Source organism: Pan troglodytes, chromosome 10, assembly GCF_028858775.2.
Source record: "Pan troglodytes isolate AG18354 chromosome 10, NHGRI_mPanTro3-v2.0_pri, whole genome shotgun sequence".
Taxonomy (NCBI): Eukaryota; Metazoa; Chordata; class Mammalia; order Primates; family Hominidae; genus Pan; species Pan troglodytes.
In genome coordinates, this window is record NC_072408.2 from 8,616,060 (window position 1) to 8,639,263 (window position 23,204).

The following is a 23,204-nucleotide window of genomic DNA, read 5'->3' on the forward strand; positions in this document are numbered from 1 at the left end:
GTAGCTGTGTACAACAGTAATCTCTAGACAACCAACGTAAATTTAAACAAAAAGGTGTGAGACCACACACCCTTCTTCCAGTGGGGCATAACTGCCCAGGTGTAAAATCAGACAGGAACCCTGAAATATGAACCATCTCCAGTTTGCAGACAGACATTGCTGCCATTCTCCACTTGACTCCTGTGCCTATGCCTGAAAGCCCCGCTTCCCCTAGAGAGTTGGGGGCAGTGCGGCCACAGCCTCTCTCCCCGCAGTACCACCTGGTCCCAAAAGTGCCAGCCCTCCACGGCAGCACTAGTGGGGCCTCCTTGCTGTTGCTGCTGTTACTCCCTGAGCCTTCTGGAGAATCACCTGCATGCCCTGTGAGAATGTCCTGTTGCTGGGGCCACTGCCACAGTCGCGGGTTTTCTCCCAGGCCCCCTTCTGGTGCCAAGTAGGAAAGATGGGACCAGGCTAATTCTGTTGCCACTGAGACAAGTGAAGACATATCCTGATGTCTGGAGTTGGATCTCAGAAGGCGCCTTCCAGCGTATAAACTGTTATGAAATGGTGGTTAGGTCCTATGGCACTGCACACCAACAACACTGTATTACCTTGCTCCGGACACCGTAACAAAATACCACAGACCGCGTGGCTTAAGCAACGTAAATTGATTTCCTCACAGTTCTGGAGGCTGGAAGTCCGAGATCAAGGGGTCGGCAGGGTTGGTTTCTCCTGAGGCCCCCTCTCCTTGGTGTATACATGGCTGCCTGCTCGCTGTGTCCTCACGTGGTCTGTTCTCTCTCCCTGTGCTCCCCAGTGTCTTTCTGTATGTCCAGATTTCCTCCTGTTATAAAGATACCGGTCATACTGGATTTGGAACCACCCTGCCTGCCTCATTTTAACTTAATCGCCTGTTTAAAGGCCCTGTCTCCAAATGCAGTCACATCATTCCGAGGTTCTGGTGATTTAGGCTTCCACCTATGAATTTGGTGGGGACACAGCTCAGCCCACCACAGACATTATGGGTAAAATAGGCTCATGGCAACAACTTCCGAACCTAACTACTGCTTGGGTAATTGTTAAGGGTTTCAAAATAACTGACTGTCAAACAAGCTCTGGAAACTGCATTCCAAATAAACTGTGGGGCTCTGCCTGTTAAAAGGTAGGGGGTCCTGGCGAATCTGTTATGTCCAGTAATTACTGAATACTCCCTTAGGGGCCATTCAGGGTCTGCTGGTTACTTCAATAAAGAATGCTGTAAGAAAAGCACTGAGTCTCTGGCCCTTTCTAAAAGAGTTGTGTAAGAGACATAAAGCCATAAAATATGAAGTAGGTGCTTGTTTAGCAAGTGAATGACATCAGGAATTTTCCAGAGATAAGATTATGGTATTCTTCTACGCTGTATAAATGCTATCTTCCTGCTTTGTTCACCTCTTTTTATACAAAAGACCACCTAGGCACAAAAGGAAGTGCCCCTACCTAGCATAGGCTGAACGAGTGAAAGAGAGTCTTTAATTTTAACACTAAAGATAACAGATCTTGCTGTAAAGTGCAACGATGCTTAATAGCCCTAAAGATCAGGTTGTGATTGATGGGATTTCTCATGGTGTTCTTGTTAAAGATAAATAGTAGTTTTTAATGTTATCAGACTGGAAACATCTTACTCTTTTCTAACGTAAGCTCTAAAGCAAACTTCGGACACTAACATCTTATTGCCAACTTAACAGAAAAGTGTGATGGGATATTGGATAAGGCTCCGACCTGCGTGCCTGAAATTTCAGTGGTTCGGTTTGTTCCTTTGAATGAGGCATCTCTCTGAGGCACTGCCTTTCTAAGTGCAAGTTTTCTAGGAAGGGCAGCGTGTTGTCAGTTTCTCCTTAGCGTGCCCAGTGTATCTAGGATGATACAAACAGGAAGAGACTGGGAAAAGGAGGGTTCAAAAAAGGGAGGGACCCAATGGCCAGATTAAAAACCAGCTTAACCTCTTCATTGTATCCCAGGCCTGATGATTGAGCATCTTTATTCTTAGGATTCTCCAACTTTAGGCTACCTGATACATCTAGAGCAGCAGTCCCCAACGTTTTCGGCACCGGGGACTGGTTTCACGGAAGGCAGTGTTTCCACAGACGGGGAAGGGATGGTTTCAGGATAATTGAAGCACATTACATTTATTGTGCACTTTATTTCTGTTATTATTCCATTGTAATATATAATGAAATAATTATACAATTCACCATAATGTAGAATCCATGGGAGCCCAGAGCTTGTTTTCCTGCAACTAGACTGTCCCATTTGGGAGTGATGGGAGACAGTGATAGATTATCAGGCATTAGATTCTCATAAGGAGCACGCAGCCTAGATCCCTCGCGTGCGTGGTTCACCATAGGGTTTGCGCTCATATGAGAATCTAATGCCTCAGCTGATCTGACAAGAGACGGAACTCAGGCCGTAATGCACGCAATGGAGAGCGGCTGTAAATATAGATGAAGCTTTGCTTCCTGGCTAGCCCTTCACCTCCTGCTGTGTGGCCCAGTTCCTAACAGGGCCTGGACCAGCACACGGACCCAGTACTGGGAGTTGGAGACTCCCGATCTACAGTATGTGAGAAATCACATCAACCTTTTACAAGGATTGAGCCTAAATTTGAACCAAAAAATACTTACTTCTAAAAGTAAGTAAGCCACAGATAGATGTCAGAATACAACTAGCAAGAAGGTAAAGACTCATGGAAAAGATGGAGTAATGAGTTTTCTTAGCACTGTATGATACGACAGAGAAAAGCTGCAGGGGGAAGACTTCACGAAAGCAAAAAACTCCAACTAGAAATAGCCTGCAGGGGCCAGGTGCAGTGACTCACGCCTGTAATTCCAGCACTTTGGGAGGCCAAGGTGGGTGGATCACTTGAGGTCAGGAGTTCAAGGTCAGCCTGGCCAACATGGTGAAACCCGTCTCTACTAAAAATACAAAAATTAGCCCGGCATCGTGTTGCACACCTGTAGTCCCAGCTACTTGGAAGGCTGAGGCAGGAGAATCACTAGAACCCGGGAGGTGGAGGTTGCAGTGAGCTGAGATCATGCCACTGCACTCCAGCCTGGGCAACAGAGCAAGACCCCGTCAAAAAAGAAAGACAGAAAAAGAAAGAGAGAGGAAAGGAAAGGAGGAAGAAAGAGAGGAAAGGAAAGAAAGGAAAGAAAGGGCCTGCAGGCTCTCAGGGATCACTGTTCTACTGTTATTTTATAAGGCAAACCAGGGATGAGCTGTATTTAGCCACAGATTATTAAATCTGGAAAGAATTTAGAAATCATCTAATCTCCCGTTTATACACATAATGAAGCTGAGGACAGAGAGGCTCAAGACGGTAAAGCTAAGTGGCAGAGTTAGAACTGGACATTTCTTCCATTTCAGACCTTTTCCCACTACTTCCCTGTGCAACCTTGGGAAGAAAGTCCTCTTAGCCTGTCAGAGGCATCTCTGTCTGTAGCTGTTCTCATTCACTAATGTTAACTCCTCTGCAGGATGCCACAGGGACATTTGCCTTCTAGTGCAAGCAGAGTGTTTCAGGAATGCGTAACAGCAGATAGATACATGTCTGTGCTAGGTGTTGTGCACTAACCAAGCACTATGGATTTCTTGCCGGGAGAAAAAGGAAGAGTAGATAACTAAGAATATCTTACTAAGAGGCTCCTGCAGGGCCGTGACTCCACGCAGCTCTCTTCTCCCTGTCCTGCTGGTGGGAGCCTTGAGCCCAGCTCTTGAGCACTGTCTGGTGTGGCACCCTGCAGGCTGCCAGCAGCTGTCATACGGGCATTGGGATCGTTGGAAAGTGCTGCAACATGGGAGTAGCTGGGGCAGCTGTTGATTGGGAGCAGCCTCCACGGGCGGTGTGCAGTGGGTGATTCCATGCCTTTGGCCTGTGTGGAGCTCACTGTCTCCCTTGGCTGCTTCGGAGGGGTGGGCCCACCGCCCTCTCCAGCTGTTTTCTCAGAAAGAGAGGCAAAGAAGAAGGACCTGGCGGTCCTTCCAGAGTGATTGCTGTGGTGCGGGCTTCGCCTCCCCTCCGTGTGGGAATAAACTGTGTGAAGCCATGTGGGGCCTGGAGCTCCGTGGCTTCACCCACACTTTCTGGGGGAACTGCACTCACAAGTATGGAGAGCCTTAAGCATTCGTTGAGCCAGACTGGACTGGAAACGTCCCGGGAGTCCCTCATTCTCACACCTCTTCACCTAAGTAAACACACAACAAAATTCTCTGAGCTTTAGGGGGCTGTGGGAATATTTTTCTTTCAACCCCAACCTTCCCCAAGAGCTTTCAAATCACATAAAGTACTGTTTTCCCTTTAGCAATCCAAAACTAGTAACATGCAACTCCAGGCCCCACCCCACCCCCATCCTCCTCAATGCCAGCCAAGTCAGACACAACTTGCCATGTCCCTGTGGTGTGCCATGAACTGGGCAGGTATGCCCCGGGGTCACTCAGAGCAGCCCACAGGACCCTAGAGCTCTGGCAGCCATGGAACCCCTTCCATGGCCCTTGTGAGTTACTGGGCCAGGAGTTTGTATCACATCAAAGGGTCATTTCGTCATCTCACCAGGGAGTCAGGAGATACCACCCAGAGAATGTATCAGATTTATACTAAAAAAAAGAAAATCCAGCAAGATCCATAGCTCTCTGTGGGCGCCATTCCAGTTTCTCCCTGTCACAGTGGCCCTAGAATCAGATACCACGCACTGGAAATAGCAGAGTGCAGCCCTGGACGTAGAGGGTGCATTGAGCACGTGCCACTGTGGCTGGGGGGAAACTTCCTTCTCTCTTCTGCCTGGCCTGAGAGATTGCCTGGACGTGGATCAGGCTTTGTGCTGGTTTAGCACTTAAATCTCAACTGCAACAAAGCCTTGTTCTTACCACCCTGACAGTTTCAGCATTAGGTTTCTTATTAGTTGTTTGGGTTTGGGGTTTTTTTTTGTTTTTTTTTTTTCTTCATCTTCTCCCTTTTGACACTTTTCATTTCTGAGAGCCAAACCAAATACGCTAGGCGGACTAGCTAACCTGGCTGTGTCTGCGATTCCCAGAGCCCTGCTGCTGCTCTGATGGGTCCCTTTGGTAAGGAGGGAAATTTTTCTCCATTTTTATAATGACGAGCCCTTAATTTGAACGTCTCTGTTCACTTCAGTTAATAGATTTGTAAGAAGTAATGTGAGATATTACCAAATCAGCTTAGACAACCGGATTAAAAATCTGCCTCACTGGGAAATCTGCTTCTTTGTTTAGAATACTCCACACTTTCTCAAGCCTGCATCTGCAAATCTTTGGCCTGATAAAGACTTCCAGAGTCCATCCGTCCATCTCTTGCTTCAGGACTGTACTTCGTCCAAGCATTCCACACAGAAGGGTAACTGGCTTGTTCTTTGAGTGGGATACCACGTCACAGTTCCTTTGGTGTTCCAGGGACATTTCTGTAGAAGAGGTGGTCCCCTGTTTTCTTAGTGCATAGAAGCTCATCAGACCAATGTAAATCTCCTGTTGAGTTTTATTTTTTTAATTCTCATTTTTGTCTTTTATAGTCATATTTTCTGTTCTCTTGCCAAACTCCCGTTCTATTCAGCTCCCTTCCCAGCTTGTTCAGAAAAGGTATAACACCCACATCAAGATAAAACCTGCTGAGCATGGTGGCACACACCTGTAGTCCCAGCTGCTCAGGAGGCTGAGGCAGGAGGATCGTTTAAGGCCAAGAGTTCAAGACCCACCTGAGCAACACAGTGAGACCCTTTCTCTAAAAAATTAGAGAGGTATAACTTTTCAGGAAAGAGGATAATCTGGAAAGTTGCTGTAGGCACAGACTATCACGTAGAAAAAACTGAAATTATCTCAGCTAGGGAAGAATGCTTTAGGCAGGAAGACAGCCAGAATTTTAGAAGTGTCTAGACATAAGTAAGTTAGAAATTAAGATATGAGTATGTTGGTGACATCTGCAAATACAAAATATAATCATCAGAAAGCAAACATTTGTTCTGGTTTTTGTCCAGATAACGGTTTAAAACTGAATTGTTGTATCTATTGTAGTGCGTGGTTCCAGCTCCTGCTATGCACGAGGAGGTTAATTTGGAGCGACAGGTGTTAGCAACACGTGTTTCTTGGTCCTGTAGATTGCCACTGACCCCAATTCATTTGTCCACCTTTGCTGGGGTTACTTGGTCTCTCAGTTGTTGACTTTCACAAAATAATGGTTGACTCTAACCTTGCAAAGAATAATAAACAACTGTGAGTGGTGACAGCTGGAAGAGGTCTGACAGCTAGCAAGACCAGATTCCTTGTAAAGCTTTCCTCTCAGGTAGGGGAGACTTCCTCTTTTTCTCCATGGAGAGCTTGTGCACCTGGATGCAGTAGAGCCTGATCCTCTAACCACTGGCCAGGCGTGATAGATACATATTAAGTTTTCCTACAACAGATAGATCTATCAGTCTAACCTGTGTACCTGGCCCTGTACCTCTTGAGACCTCAGCTGTCTTACTTGTAAGGTTAGAGAATGGGACTAGTAGTTCTTGTAGCTCCCTTCCGGGCTGATGAGTCTAAATTTCAGAATTGGCCTGTTTTGGGTATAGCATTTGTAGGTCTCGTTGTTCCATTGTTGGGTATTTGCCTGAGCTGCAGGTCGGGGATAGGGGACAGGGTGGAAAACTAAACGATAATTTATGTTTTTATATAGATTCACTAGAAATCTTAACTGTTTTATTTCTTTTAGGGCTGGGGGCTGCCAGTGCAGTTGCAGAGTTTTCAGTGCCATAGCTGGGAAGCAGAGAAGCTCTTGATTTGTTTTTGTTTTGTTTTTAACCTTTGAAAATGAATGGTAGAAATATGTGATGACCTAACATTAAAAAATCTAGGCCAAGCACAGTGGCTCCCCACTATAATCCCAGCACTTTGGGAAGCCAAGGTGGGAGGATTGCTCGAGGCCAGGAGTTCAAGACCAGTCTAGGCAACATAGTGAGACCTCCTCTCTACAAAAAAATTTTTAAATTAGTGGGGTGTGCTGGCATGTCCCTGTAGTCCCAGCCACTCGGGAAGCTGAGGTGAGAGAATCACTTGAGCCCAGGAGGTAGAGATTGCAGTGAGCCATGATCACACCACTGCACTCCAGCCTGGGCAACAGAGTGCAACCCTGTCTCAAAAGAAAAAAAAAAAGAGAGAAGAGAAAAGGAAGGAAGGGAGAAAGGAAAGGAAAAAAGGAAGGAAGGGAAGGAGGGAGGGAGGAAGGAAGGAAGATAAATCTAGCTACCCTAAGGCATATGGCTAGCATTCACTCAATAAATATTTAATGAACACTTATTACATGCCAGGCATAAAGTGTTGTTGATAATACAAGAAAGTAATTACATACTTGAGTTTCCCTCCCATCCAGGGAATCTCATCTTCTATCATGAGGGAAAGAAAGGAGGAAGTCCCTTTATATCACCACTTGAATCTGGAGGAGATGACTGTGAACTATCAAATTGTTAAGCAGTGGAATTTTGACTTTGGATAGACAGACCCGAATGGAGCCAAACTCTTGTTGTTTTTTGTTTGTTTTTCTGAGAAGGAGTCTCACTCTGTTGCCCAGGCTGGAGTGCAGTGGTGCGATCTCAGCTCACTGCAACCTCCGCCTCCTGGGTTCAAGCAGTTCTCCTGCCTCAGCTTCCTGAGTAGCTAGGATTACAGGCACGCACCACCATGCCCAGCTAATTTTTGTATTTTTTTAAGTAGAGACGGGGTTTCACCATGTTGATCAGGCTGGTCTTGAACTCCTGACCTCGTGATCCACCCACCTTGGCCTCCCAAAGTGCTGGGATTACAGGTGTGAGCCACTGCGCCCGGCCCAAACTCTCGTGTTTATTATGCCATTTTGTTCAAAGTTAGTTATGGGAGAGCAGTAACATCTTACTTACTTTTGGTCTAAGCAACAGCCTTTCCTTCCTGTAAAAACAAATTCATACATTGCCTGGCAAAGGAGTTCATCACAAAGTAGGAAGGGGAGCTGGGTGTGATGGTGCGCACCCGTAGTCCCAGCTACTCAGCGGTCTAAGGCAGGAAGATCACTTGAGCCCAGGAGTTCCAGGCTGCAGTGAGCTGTGATCTCGCCACCGCACTCCAGCCTGGGGGACAGAGTGAGACTCTATCTCAAAAAAAAAAAAAAAAAAGGACAGGGAGGGAGAAGGAGAAGTCCCCACAGCAGCCTCACAGCCATTACCACTTCCGGCCCACTTGCACAGTCTCTGCAAGTGCAGACTTGAAAGGAAAGAGGACTTTGGAGTTAACTTTAATGAGTGGGAAATAACCATAGGATAAATTCTTCAAGAGCAATTTTAGTTTTCCCTGGTACTAAGTGCTAAAGGGATTCTGTAGAGTCAAAAAGTGACCAGATGCCTGTAGAAAAATAGATGCCTGGGCAAAAAAGATTGAGGTTTAGAGGGATTGCAGAGGGTTAGAGGGATTCCAGATCCCTCTGACTGTGTAAGTTTTATGTCTTATTCAATAGATGCTCTTACGGCAAAGTACATTTCCATTTATTCCAGTTGTGTGAAATTCCAAACTAGGAAGTTATTTTATGTCTTCGTATCTCCTAAGAAGCCTGCAGATTCAAGTTAGGGGCTTGTGGGCCAGACCTGGCCAGGACGAGCACCATTTCCACTTGATCTGTCAGCTCCAAAAGGCTCCGAACATCATGCCAGATTACAGCTCAGACCTCATGGCCTGTGACACATCCTGGGACTTAGCTGTTAGAACCTCAAGTTTAGATTCTTGTCTGCTTAAACCAAACTAGGCATTTCTGAATAATTTCCTGCCCTCCACCAAACCATCTGCAGAAAGGAATTAATCTGAGTCGCTGCCAACCACAGAGGAGTTCATTCACTGACCCCTCTTGTAACCGTCCCTTCTTTATACCCATCAATACTTGCTCCCTTTCACCTCATGCTTTGTGACTATGAATAGAGTTGTTTACCTTGAAATCAGGCCAAGTCCACAGAACTTTTAACTGTATTTTCTGTTTTACAAATTTATTTCACGGAGTTCTGGTAGCTCTCTCTAACATCTTTACTAGAGAGAAAATGTCGCTTCTGTTCTAAAATCATGACTTGTGCTGAGCGGTAAATGTTTGGGACAGTCTCCCTGAATCAAGCAGCCCACCCCTCAGCTCTGCTTGTCTTTCTCCATTCAGCCCCCTCGCATTCCTTATTCTTTGGACTGTCAGCTTGTTCTCTGGCAGTTATCCTAACACTCAAAGAGGGAAGGGGGCCTGAGTGGTTTTCCCTGTAGCCAGTCGTAAGCATGCTTTTGTCTGCCATGTGCTTGGAGAGCCTCATCTCTGAAATGTTCCCGCTCTGCTGAGCTTCCTCTGTCCGTTTCTTCCCTGCGCAGTGGTAGGGTGAGGCATTCTCCCCTTCCCTCTGCTGCATACGCTTCCAGCCTGTGTTGCTTTGAGCATTCAGATTGAGTTGCTCTTGCATTTGTGATTCTTGGCTCAAGTCCCTCTAGAAATCATATTACTACTCTGAGTTCAGGGAGGGCTGGAACAGCTACTAAGAACAGAACGCATTTTAATAACATTCAGCACACAAAAGCCAGAGAATTTCTGCCAGAGGCCACCTTCGTACCTATACTTGTCCCGTATTCCATCCCTTAAGAACTATACACAGTGGGGTGCTACACTGTATAGTTTATGTGCCCTGCTGTCTACCAAAGGGCCTGTATCATCAGATTGTTTTGGTTTGGACATGCTTCAAATTTGAACTTAAATAGCTCTTCAGAACATTATCGAGGCCTTTCCCCAGAATTAGTATCTATTCCTTTATTTCATTCACCATTTTCAGATTGTCTGCTACGTGCAGGCCTTTTGTTACGAGGCAATATTGGTATACAAAAAAGAATTCACCAAGGAGCTTGAAGAACAGTTGGGGAATTAAACATAAAACCAACTATTGAAAGGGGACAAAATGAATACTGTAGCAGTTTACACTTCTAACCAGGGATGGCATTCCAGAGAAAAGGGGCTCAACCGTGAAGGATAAGAAAGATAGAGAAGAAAGATGTGTAGGAAGTGAGATTGTCCACATTCTAGAATGAGAGAAAAGGAAAAGCAAAGACAGGGAATGGCAGGTATGTACCAGGAGATGAAATTGGAGCAGTAGCTCCCATGCCAAAAAGCTTAGTCTTTTATTTTGTAGGAAGGAAATCATTTAAGATGTTGGAAGAGGAGGAGGGAACTGTTCCAGCCTATTTTAGAAAGATTACTCTTACACCAGGGTTGAAGTAGTTGTGAAGCTATTGCAAGATGGTAGAACATGAGAGCTTGAATTAGGATTGTTAACAAGGATATCGGAAATGAAAAAACTAGGCTAGATGTGGTGGCTCACACCTGTAATTTCAACATTATGGGAGGCTGAAGTGGGAGGATTGCTTAAGGCCAGGAGTTGAAGAGCAGCCTGGGCAACATAGTGAGACTTCATCTCTTTAAAAAAAAAAAAAAAAAGGCTGGGCAAGGTGGCTCATGCCTGTAATCCCAGCACTTTGGGAGGCCGAGGTGGGCGGATCACACGGTCAGGACATTGAGACCATCCTGGCTAACACAGTGAAACCCCGTCTCTACTAAAAATATTTTAAAAATTAGCCTGGGGCCACCTGTGGTCCCAGCTACTCAGGAGGCTGAGGCAAGAGAATGGCATGAACCCGGGAGGCAGAGATTGCAATGAGCTGAGATCACGCCACTACACTCCAGCCAGGGCGACAGAGCAAGCTCCATCTCAAAAAAAAAAAAAACTTAGCCAGGCGTGGTGGCGCTCTCCTGTAGTCCTAGCTACTTGGGAAGCTGATGCAGGAGGATCACTTGAGGCCAGGAGTTAGAGGTTACAGTGAGCTGTGATCACTCCACTGAACTCCAGCCTGGGCAACAGAGCAAGACTCTCTTCAAAAGAAAAAAAAGAAAGAAAAAACTAAATTAGAAGAAACATGATCTGGAAAGAGCATTAATAGGAAACTCACAGAAGAAGTGGCCAATAAATATATATTTTTTAATGTTTTACCCCAGTTTTTGGCTTCACTACAGATGGGAAGAACTACGAATGAAAACAGTGCTGTCATACTGGGAAGGTTGGGATTGGTTGGTTTGTTGGAGTCCCCAGTATGTTCAGAGAGTGGGAAAATGGCACCCTTATTTCTTGCTTATGGGCTGAATATCAGTACAGCTATTCTAGAATGGTCTGGTTACTTGTCAAAAGCTTTACACAGGTCTATACCCTTTGACTCAGGAATTTTAAGTAGAAAATCATAGACATGCAAAGATTTATGTATGGGAAAATATAATACATTAATATTTATAGTAATGAAAACAAGAACAAACTAAATGTCTGTTGGAGTTAAATAAATTACAATATATTAATAAAATGGATTACAATGCAGCCCATTATAAATTATTTTAGAAGAATATTTTATCACATGAAAAGCTGTTTAATTATTGGGTGAAAAGAACAATTCAGTAAATAGTATGAACAGTATGATTTGATGTGTAAAGGGAACATTCACCAAGAGATGTTTATCAGGCACTGGAAAGATGTGAGTCTGAAACTCAGTAGAAAAAGAAGCTAGAGTTATAATTGTGTAGATCCACCTTCATAATGGTTACGTTTAGATGATGGGCATAGAAGAGTTATTATGCTAGTTATTATACATGTGATATTTTCTGTGATTAAAAAAAAAATTTTAAAGAACACCTACCTCAAAAGAAATAAATTTGAAAGAAAGTGGATTAAATGTGTTAATCTCTAAAGCACTTAGAATAATACTTGGCCCATAATAAATGCCCAGTAACTTAGTTGCTGTTATTATCACCCTCCCCCCTTTTAAAGCTAAAGGTAAACACGTTTCGCTAAGCAGAGGATCTAAGAGAGAACAGTGGACAGTCTCCTTAGACCTCAGGAAACCCCTGCACGTGTGAGACTGAGCAGAAAGAAGAACAACACCAGGGCAGGGAAGAAATGTTGGGGCAGGCGGAGGAGAGCCAGAAACATGTGGGTGTTGGGGGCCTCTAGGGCAGACAGCCTAGCAGATGTTTTCAGGGTCAGATTGGATCGTACAGTTAGATAATCCTTGGGGGTCCTTGATGGGTTTTTTTCTGAAGTTTTGAAATTATAACTTGCATGCAGAAAAGTAAACAAATCCTATGTATATAGCTGAATTACACACTCATATAGCAAATTCTTGGAACAAGCAGCAGAATGTTACCAGTGCCGAAGCCCCTTGTCATCCTCCTTCCAGTCACTCCTCATCCTCCAAGGATAACCTGACCTCAAACACCACAGATTAGTTCTGCCTGTTTTTAAACTTCCTATGCCTGGAATCATACCATACTCTATTGTGTCTGGATTCTGTCATTCAACATCATGTTTACGAATTGTATCTGTTTTGTTACACATATAGTTCATTCATTCTCATTGCTCTATGATATTCCATTGTATGAATGTGCCACAAATTGTTTATCGTCTATTTATCATTCAGTATGGACATTTGGGTTGTTCCCAGGTTTTAATACTCTTATCAGTGTCTTCAGGTGAATTTACATGTACCTACAAGTCCACTTGTTCAGCTTGGCATTCAACTTTAGTAGATACTGCCAGATGTTTTTCTAAAGTGGTTATGGCCATTTACACTCCCACCGGGAGTGTAGGAGAGGCCAAGTGGTTCCACGTCCTTGTCAGCACTTGATATTGTCTGTCTTTTTAAATTTTAGCCATTCTGGTGGTCATTTAGTGGTATCTCCTTGTGATTTTAACTTGTATTTTCCTGATGACTAATGAGTTATCCACCTTTTTATATGTCTGTTAACCATTTCAGTATACTCTTGTGGTCATTCAAGTGTCTTGCCTATTTTTCATTATTAACTGTTGTTACTGCTTTATAGGAGTTCTTTATATATTATGGATATGCATACATTAGATATGTATCTTCTCCTGTGGACTGCCCTTTCACTCTCTTAATGGTGTCTTTTAAGAGACAGAAATCCGGCCGGGCGCGGTGGCTTACGCCTGTAATCCCAGCACTTTGGGAGGCCGAGGCGGGCGGATCACGAGGTCAGGAGATCGAGACCATCCTGGCTAACACGGTGAAACCCCTTCTCTACTAAAAATACAAAAAATTAGCCGGGCGTGGTGGCGGGTGCCTGTAGTCCCAGCTACTCGGCTGAGGCAGGAGGATGGTGTGAACCCGGGATGTGGAGCTTGCAGTGAGCCAAGATCGCGCCACTGCACTCCATCCTGAGCGACAGAGTGAGACTCTGTCTCAATAAAAAAAAAAAAAGAGAAAGAGAGAGACAGAAATCCTTAATTTTAATGTAGATCCAGTTTATCAATTTTTTCTTTTTGTGATTATTGCTTTTTGTGTTCTGTTTAAGAAATCTTTACATTCCCTAAAGATGGTCTCTTACATTTTCTTGTAAATGCTTTATTGTTTTACCCTTCACATTTATATATGTATTCATCATGAATTGATTTTTGTTAATGGCATGAGATAGAAATCCAAATGTGTTTTGCATATAGCCCCACCATTTATCAGAAAGACCATCTTTTCCCAATGCACAGTCAAGTGGCCATATACGTGTAGGGTTTTTCCGTGTTCTCTTTTCGTCCCATTGGTCTGTGTGTCTGCTCTCGTGCCAGTGCTATGTGTGTGCATTGCTGCCGCCTTGCAGTGACAGCCTTCTTCCAGAGAGGAGCATTTGTATAGCTTTGTTCTTGGCGGCCGTCTTGGCTGTTCTGGGCTCTCTGCATTTCCACTTACTCTTTGGAATCAGCTTGTCTATTCACATACACACCTGCCAGTTTTGATATGGCTTGCATCGACTGTATAGATTAGTTGAGGCAGAATTCACACCTTTACAGAAATGAGGCTTCCAATCCTTAATCATGTTTATTCCTCCATTTAAGACATTTTAACTTCTCCAAATATTTTATGGTTTCAATATAGAGGCTTCTGTAATCTTTCGAGAGGGCAATTTCAGTGAAATAGCAGAAACTAAATTCTCAGTTATTAAGGAGAGAACTCAGAAATGCAGGTAACACATGTAGACTATTCTTTTGAGAAATTTGGTTACAGGAAGAGAAAAGTTGCTACTAGCTTGTGAGATGCAGATTCCAAAAGTCTTTTCAGGACGGGCAGGATTCAGTGCCCTCAGAAGCCATAGTGAAAAACCAAGGGAGGGGTTGGAAACAGAGTTCACTGAAGGGACAGAGACATGGAGAGTTAGCTCAGGAGTGTGGGTGCTCCTGAGGCGTGTGGAACCCTGCTCGCCTGGAGAAGCCAGGTGGGGTCACTCTGAGGCAGGACGGATCCAGACTCCCCGGGTGCCCACGTAGTCAACAGCACGGAGCTGTCGTGAGCCGTGCCCCGTGCACTGAGAGCAGCAGCAAGCCCTGCTGCCCTCACGCCTGTCCTCATCCACACCTCTAAGCCCCTGGAATACAGCACATGTTATTTTAACAAAGCATGTTCCATTTTCTCTACCGAAGGTGTATACTTGTACATGTGTCATTCCAACAGTCCTTTCCTCCAGAGTATCTTAGTTAAAGTAAGGTTTGGTGGAAAGGGGCTTTTTTTAAAAAAAAAAAAAATATATTGCAGTGCCCAGGAGGCTTGAGGAATATTTTGTAGTAGAAATGCTGTATATAGAGGAAACTAAGGTGCTGAGATACGAGACTTCGTGCTTAAGTTATAGAAAGGGCTGGCAGAATTCATGGGAGCAAACTTGTTTTGCAGTTTAGTGAAAATCGGTTTACTCTGGAAGTGTTTTTCGATGTTTTGTTATTGTTTGTTTTTAGATACAAGGTTTTCAGCACACGCACAGAAGATGGCATCTGCACATCTAGGGAGCTGATTGGGTAAACTTCAGTGCTGCCCGTAATTATGGTGTTTCTAAGAAAGTAACCAAGAAGCCAGTATTTTTCACTGTAATAGTTTCAGTGGTGGGATTACTTGCCAGTATTAGAAAATGGAGAATGGGAAATGGAAAATCTCATTGGATTACTCCTCCTTACATTACTGGGTTTGGATTTGTAGTCTTAACAAGGCAATAAATGGAAGGGGAAAGAAGGAATCAGTTCATTGTAACTAGAATGTAATGAGCACTTTCATTAAGTCACAATTTAATTTGTACTCTTTGGGAAATTCTTTTCTGGTTTTAAGCCTAAAGGGGCCGGCCTTGAAGAGGAGGTGAGGAAGATAAGCAGGTGTGGGAGGGGGTGTGGGTAGCGGGCAGGGGGTTGAAGAGAGCAAGAATATCTCGAGTAATACCTGTTAGGGGAAGTTTCAGACACTAAAATACATCTTTCCCAACTTATCCACAGAATCCATTGCATCCCAAAGCCATGGAAAAACTGCCTTTTTTCATGTGATGCTCATGGTAAAGAAATGCAGACGCCCCCAGACGTCCCCCTTACTCTGGGCGGTCTGTTGCAAGCTCCCCAGTGGATGCTGAAACTGTGGATGGTACTGAAGCCTATAGATGCTGTTTTCTTCTATACATATATACCTGAGATAAAGTCTAGTTTATAAATTAGGCACAGTAAGAGATTAATAATAAAATAGGACAGTTATAACAATACTCAGAACAGCATGCACTGTAAAACTTATGAATTGTTTATTTCTGGAATTTTCCATTTAATATTTCCAGATCGCAGTTGACTGACGGTAATTGAAACCGTGGAAAGGGAAACCGTGGACAAGGGGGCGCCGCCGTATTTTAGTATAAGGAGGTACTAATCCATTTCAGGTTGCTTTCTTCACATCGCCTCTCTTTCCTAAGCAATCTAAAAGTTTTAACGACACATGCCTGTACTCCTTTGACTTCAGAATGACTAAAGCTTTACAATCAAAGTCAACAAAATAAAAATCGCATTTTAAAAGTAGTCACGGTTACACAAGAGAAGTTGATCCTTGAGATTCTTTCAAGCCAAGAAAAAATAGAATGGATCAAGCGCCAATGAAATCTGTCCCTGCTCAGCTGTGCCCACATGTAATACTGCTTTCAGATAAAATGTGAACCATGCCTAATCCCTGGAGAACAGAGAAGGGCCTACCAGATGGAAAGCAACTCCAGCGAGTGAAGGAACACTTCCTTCTCTAAACTTTTCGATTCTGTGATTCCCTCTATTTTTAAACACCTTTTCCCAGGCGTAGCACACATTAGACCCTGGAAAAAGCATAGCCTTGTAGTCTGCCTCTGGTTTTTTTTTTCTCCTTAATCTTATTCCACCATTTCTTGTTACACTTCCTCCTCCAGCGCTAAATCACTGTCCCCCTTCTTGTTTACACCCTCCTGGCATGTGTAGGTAACAATCACATTTCCCTGCCCTTTGTTTTTACTTAGTTCGGGTCTCCATGTTTAGTTTTTCTAATCCTGCCCATAAAATGATTCTTTCAGCTTCTTAGTCCTGCTGCCATTTTTCTTTGAACTTACTCCAGTTTGTCTCCATTTTTCTGGTAATGAGGTGTCTGAAACGGAACACAGTGCCCTTAGGTGTGGCCTCGCTGAAACTGTGTAATGGAATGGGGGCCTGCTGAGGAGTGATGCCCGTGTCTGGCCAGCCCGGGGGCCTTTGTCTCTCTTGAAGAGCTGGAATCGCTTCCATCAAGATCCGGCGATTCCTGTGCTCCAGAATTGCAGTGAGCAGCCCAGTGCCTTTCCTCCTTTGTGCCTCACCTCATACTGTGTTTCCATTTGAACTGACCATTTTCTGTCCCCTGCTGTCAAGAAAATACCCGCCCCCCCAACCCTGCCTTCCTTTCTGTCCAAACTACTGAAGGCAGTAGCATTTTATCTCTACCTATTTGTGGCAGTTACTACACAGTGTTTTGCATAGAGCACTCAGTCAATTTTTTGAAGAGTTTTTTTGTTTGTGTTTTTTTTGTTTGTTTGAGATGGAGTTTCGCTCTTGTCTCCCAGGCTGGAGTGCACTGGCGCGATCTCGGCTGTGTTTTTTTGTTTGTTTGAGATGGAGTTTCGCTCTTGTCTCCCAGGCTGGAGTGCACTGGCGCGATCTCAGCTCACTGCAACACCCACCTCCTGGGTCCAAGTGATTCTCCTCCTCAGCCTCCTGAGTAGCTGGGATTACAGGCACCTGCCACCACGCCCGGCTAATTTTTTTGTATTTTTGATAGACGGGGTTTCACCATGTTGGGTAGGCTGGTCTCGAACTCCTGATCTCAAGTGATCCACCTGCCTTGGCCTCCCAAAGTTCTGGGATTACAGGCGTGAGCCACTGCGCCTGGCCAATTTTTTTATAGTTTTACTGAGATATAATTTACATACATACAACTCACCCATTGCAAGTACATAATTCAGTAGATTTAGTGTTCTCAGAGTTGTGCAGCCATCACCATAGTCAATTTTTGAACATTTTTGTCACCCCAAAGGGAGGCCCCCACCTATTAGCAGTCACTGCCAATCACCCCATCCTACCCCAGTCCCAAGCAGCTGCTACTCCTACTTCCCAACTCTGGATTTGGCTACTCTGGAATTTCATCAAGAATGGAATCAGGCTGGGCATGGTGGCTCACGCCTGTAATCCCAGCACTTTGGGAGACCAAGGTGGGCAGATCGCTTGAGCCCAGGAGTTCGAGACCAGCCTGGGCAACATGGCAAAACCCCATCTCTACAAAAAAATACAAAAATTAGCCAGGTGTAGGGGCATGTGCATATAGTCCTAGCTACTTGGGAGGCTAAGGCAGGAGGATCACTTGAGTCTGGGAGGTGGAGGGTGCAGTGAGCTGAGATCCTGACACTGCACTCCAGCCTGAGCAACAGAATGAGACCCTGTCTCAAAAATAAAAAAAGAATAGAATCATACAAGACGTGGTCTGTTGAGACCGGCTTCTTTCATTTAACGTAATGTTTTTATATACTTTACATAGTGTAGCTTTACATAATGTCACGTGTCAGAACTTCGTTCCTTTTTATTGGCCAGTTGGTTAATACTTTTTGAGTGGATATTTTATACACTTCAATTTTTCCCTCCTTAAGGTCGTAGAGTATCAGAATTATGCCTTTAAAAGTATATACAGTTTTAAAAGGTATTTATGTTATATATTTTGGTATATTTCTTATTGCAAAATTGATGTTGCTTGTGCTATAAACAGTACAGAAGTATGTAAAGTAAAAGTAAAATCAAAACTCCTTCCATCCACTAAGAGTTTTTTTTTTTTTTTTTTTTTGGAGAAGTCTTGCTCTGTCACCCAGGCTGGAGTGCAGTGGCGTGATCTCGCCTTACTGCAACCTCCGCCTCTGGGGTTCAAGCTTTTCTTGTGCCTTAGCCTCCCGAGTACCTGGGAACTACAGGCACTCACCACCACGTGTGACCGATTTTTTTTGTATTTTTAGTAGAGACGGGGTTTCACCATTTTGGCCAGGCTGGCCTCAAACTCCTGACCTCACGTGATCCGCCTGCCTCGGCCTCCCAAAGTGCTGGGATTATAGGCGTGAGCCGCTGCGCCCAGCTTCAATGAGGTCTTTAAAAAATCTTTATTCCAGCCGGGCGTGGTAGCTCACGCCTGTAATCCCAGCACTCTGGGAGGCTGAGGCGGGCGGATCACAAGGTCAGGAGATCAAGACCTTCCTGGCTAACATGGTGAAACCCCATCTCTACTAAAAATACAAAAAATTAGCCGAGCGTGGTAGCGGGCACCTGTAGTCCCAGCTACTCGGGAGGCTGAGGCAGGAGGATGGTGTGAACCTGGGATGTGGAGCTTGCAGTGAGCTGAGATCGCACCACTGCACTCCAGCCTGGTGACAGAGCGAGACTCCGTCTCAAAAAAAAAAAAAAATTCTTTGTTCCTACAAATTGCCTTAGTAAACATACTTGTACATACATTCTTCAGTTTCTTACTGGTGTTTCTGTTGAACATACTCTAAAAGTAGAATTATTTGGTCAAAGGACATATACAATTACATTTGGCTGATGAGAGCAAATTGCTCACCTCCCTACAATTGTCCCACAGGTCGCTGCTCTGCTGTTCCCACTTCCCATGCCCTAGCCAACTCTGTAGTTTATATTTCTTGTTCGTTTGTTTGTTTTGAGTTTTTCTTTTCCTTTTTTTTTTTTTTTTGAGATGGAGTCTTGCTCTGTCGCCCAGGCTGGAGTGCAGTGGCGTGATCTCGGCTCACTGTAAGCTCCGCCTCCCGGGCTCAAGCAATTCTCCTGCCTCAGCCTCCTGAGTAGCTGGGACTACAGGTGCACGCCACCATGCCCGGCTAATTTTTTTGTATTTTTTTTAGTAGAGATGGGGTTTCACCATGCTAGTCAGGCTGGTCTCGAACTCTTGACCTCGTGATGCGCCTGCCGCCTCAGCCTCCCAAAGTGCTGGGATTACAGGCGTGAGCCACCGTGCTGGGTCTTGTTTTTCTTTTTTTGAGACAGGGTCTCGCTGTGTTGCGCAGGCTAGAGTGCAGCAATACAATCACATAGCTCATTGCAGCCTCAACCTCCTGGGCTCAAGAGTTCCTCCCACCTTAGCTTCCAGAGCGGCTAGAACTAGAGGCACGCACAACCACACCTGACTAATTTTTTTATTTTAATTTTTTGTAGAGATGGGGTCTCGCTGTGTTGCCCAGGCTGGTCTTGAACTCCTAGGCTCAAGTGATCTGCCTGTCTCAGCCTCCCAAAGTGCTGGGATTACAGGTGTGAGTCCCCAAACCTGGTCAAGTTTATATTTCTTTTTTTTTTTTTTTTTTTTTTTTTGAGACAGAGTCTCACTTTGTCACCCAGGCTGGAATGCAGTGGCGTGATCTTAGCCCACTGCAACCTCCACCTCCTGGATTCAAGCAATTCTTCTGCCTCAGCCACCCAAGTAGCTGGGATTATAGGCACCCGCCACCACGCCTGGCTAGTTTTTGTATTATTAGTAGAGACAGAGTTTCACCATATTGGCCAGGCTGGTCTTGAACTCCTGACCTTGTGATCTGCCCACCTTGGCCTCCTAAAGTGCTGGGATTACAGGCGTGAGCCACTGCATCTGGCCATATTTAATTATTAATGAAGTTGGGTATTATTTTTGTGTTTGTTAGCCATTTGTATTTCTTCTGTGAGTTTTTTGTTCATATTCTCTGCCTGTTTTTCTATTAGGTTATAGGTTTTTAGGCTTATGGTACCACTTCATAATACAGTAATGTCAATCCTTTGTCTTTTTGTTTTGTGTTTATTATGTCTTTCAAGCCGTCATTTGTACTTTAATTAAATTTATAGCTCTTCTGTCTCTATACAGACATTTTAAATTTCTAAATAGCCCAACTTACCCTTTTATTCCTTTATGACTTCTGAATTTAAAAGCACTTACCCTCCTCTCCAAAATAAAGCTAAAAATACTTTTCTGTCTCCCATTCCAAGATTATAAAAAATATGCTCTTAAATTTACTTTCAGTGTTTTCACAGCATAGGTTTTAAATATACTTCTTTAACCAGTTTGGAATTTATGTTGCTGTATGGTATAAGCAAGAATACAACCATAAATGGGCCTAGTTGACCCCGTACAGTTCATTGACTTCATATGCTTCCTGGTCATATCCTAAATCCCAGTCATTTAATGGTATCAACTCAACACTCTTCTAATTATTGTACTTTTAAGGCATGTTTTGTTTGGTAAAGCAAGTCTTAACATCACTCTTCTTTCTTTAAAATATTTTCTTGACTCTTCTCTATATTTATACTTCAGGATAAATGTTAGAATCCATTATCAAATTCCAAAAAGAACCTTTAGGATTTGTTTGGAAATGTGTTATACACACAAATACACACATACATAAAGCCTCAAGTAATGCATGATAAAATATATAGCAGTGGTTATCTCTAGATGATGGTAATATTCTAGGTGATTTTTTTCTTGTTTTTTTTCTTTATTTTCGAAAGTTTTTACAATATTTGTGAAGCACTTTTTACTTTATTTTATTTTATTTTATTTTTGAGATAAGAGTCTTGCTCTGTCGCCCAGGCTGGAGTACAGTGGCACGATCTCGGCTCACTGCAACCTCCGCCTCCCAGGTTCATGCAGTTCTCATGCCTCAGCCTCCCGAGTAGCTGGGACTACAGGCACGTGCCAGCATGCCCAGCTATTTTTTGTATTTTTAGTAGAGACGGGGTTTTGCCGTGTTGGCCAGGCTGGTTTTGAACTCCTGGCCTCAAGGGATCCGCCCACCTCGGCCTCCCAAAGTGCTGGGTTTACAGGCGTGAGCCACCGCACCCGGCTGTGAAATCACTCCCGGCTGTGAAGCACTTTTTAAATTGTGGAAAACTCCTGAAAAAAATGTTCTTAAACTAAATTATATCTTCAGTAACTTCATGATTATCTACTTAACATAACAGAAGCCCAATTAGAATAAAGACTATTTCATGGGAAATAAATAAGTGACTTGTAGAGACTGAAGAAGAGTTACCTGGCTCAGAATATAAACTAGAATTGTCTGGAATATTCCTGGGAAGGATCCAGCTGGAATCAAGATACTGAAGCAACACCACCCCATAACCTTTTCTGTAGCTTGGTTGATGTCAGTTCTGCTGAGACTTTAGGGTTTGTAGCCTTTTCACTTAGCAGCATTCCTAGGTTGTTTTCTCTGCAGCTGTATTTACAAGGTACCCAGCCTCCTAGCTTTCCCCGTTGAAGAGATTCTTACTCATGTGACACAGCCAGAGTTTGGGGTGCACCAAGGCAGCGCGGTCTAACTCAGGCCCCTCAGTGTCCTGGTCTTTTAGTCAGCATTTAGCAGAAGGAAGATTGCTAGGTCTATTCTTAACTCTTTGATATATTTAAGAAGCACTGTGCTCATTCTTGACTCAGAGCATCTAGATTCTTTCTTTTCTTTTCTTTTTCTTGCCCTGTCTTATGGTGCCAAGCATCTAGATTTTTTTTTTTTTTTTGCCTGTTTTAAGATGGAATCTCAGCTGGGTGTGGTGGCTCACACCTGTAATCTCAACATTTTAGGAGGCCGAGGCAGGAGGATCACTTGAGGCCAGGAGTTCAAGACCAGCCTGGGCAACATAGTTAGACCGCACCTCTAAAAAAAAAAAAAAGAAAGAAAGAAAAAGAAAAGAGAAATACAAAAATTAGCCAGGCATGGTGGTACACATCTGTAATCCCAGCTACTTAAGAGGCTGAAGCAGGAAGATCACATGAGGTCAGGAGGTCGAGGCCACAGTGAGCCTGATCAAACCATTGCACTCCCCCCAGACAACAGAGGGAGACCCTGTCTCAAATTAATAGAAAGAGAGAGAGAGGAGAAGGGTAGGAGGCAAGGAGGGAGGGAGGGAGGAAGGAAGAAAAGAAGGAAAGAAAAGAAACAAGAAAGAGAGAGAGAGAAAGAAAGGAAAGAAAAGAAAGGAAAGAGAGAAAAAGGCCAGGCGCGGTGACTCAGGCCTGTAATCCCAACACTTTGGGAGGCCGAGGCGGGCGGATCACAAGGTCAGGAGATCTAGACCATTCTGGCTAACACGGTGAAGCCCCGTCTCTACTAAAAATATAAAAAATTAGCTGGGCTTGGTAGCAGGCGCCTGTAGTCCCAGGTACTCGGAAGGCTGAGGCAGGAGAATGGCACGAACCTGGGAGGCAGAGGTTGCAGTGAGCTGAGATCGCGCCACTGCACTCCAGCCTGGGTGACAGAGCGAGACTCACGTCTCAAAAAAAAAAAAAAAGATAGATGGGGTCTCACTACCTTACCCAGGCTGGACTCAAACTCCTGGGCTCAAGCGATTCCCCCACCCTCAGCCTCCCAAGTAGCTGGGATTACAGGCATGCACCACTGTACGCAGCTCCCTTTTTGCTTTTTAGTCTGTATGCTCTTGCTGGGTGATCTTACCCATTTAGTAACAGAACACCTAATATTTGTCAAGCACTTTATATGACTATCTCATTAAATCCTTAAAACAGCCCTATAAGGTAGGGCACAGGAGCTCACGACTGTAAGCACTTTGGGAGGCCGAGGCAGAGGCAGGATTACTTTAGCCTGGGCGTTCAAGACAAGCGTAGGCAATATAGACTCCCATCTCTCCAAAAAATTAAAATTTAAAACATTGGCCTGACATGGTTATTATTGCCTCATTTTACAGATGAGGAAACTGAGACTCAGACAAGTCAAGGTCAGATGAACTGATTGGCAGAACTGACCTTGAAACCCAGGCAGCCTAACTCCAGAGCCTATGTTCTTAACTAGACTTTATATTCCA

The 23,204-nt window shown here is 44.2% G+C and overlaps 1 protein-coding gene across 31 annotated transcripts in view; it reads left to right on the plus strand.

The window, feature by feature from the left end:
- Positions 1 to 23,204, plus strand: part of ERC1 (ELKS/RAB6-interacting/CAST family member 1) — a 536,900-nt gene that overhangs the window by 507,646 nt on the left and 6,050 nt on the right. For 3 of the 31 annotated variants that reach the window (XM_054663952.2, XM_063786202.1, XM_054663950.2), the window contains exon 19: positions 5,251 to 5,371. The exons of the other annotated variants lie outside the window; for them this stretch is intronic. In XM_054663952.2, coding sequence (XP_054519927.1) covers positions 5,251 to 5,371 — 121 coding nt within the window. The remainder of the gene's footprint in view (positions 1 to 5,250; positions 5,372 to 23,204) is intronic. 31 annotated transcript variants of the gene reach the window in all.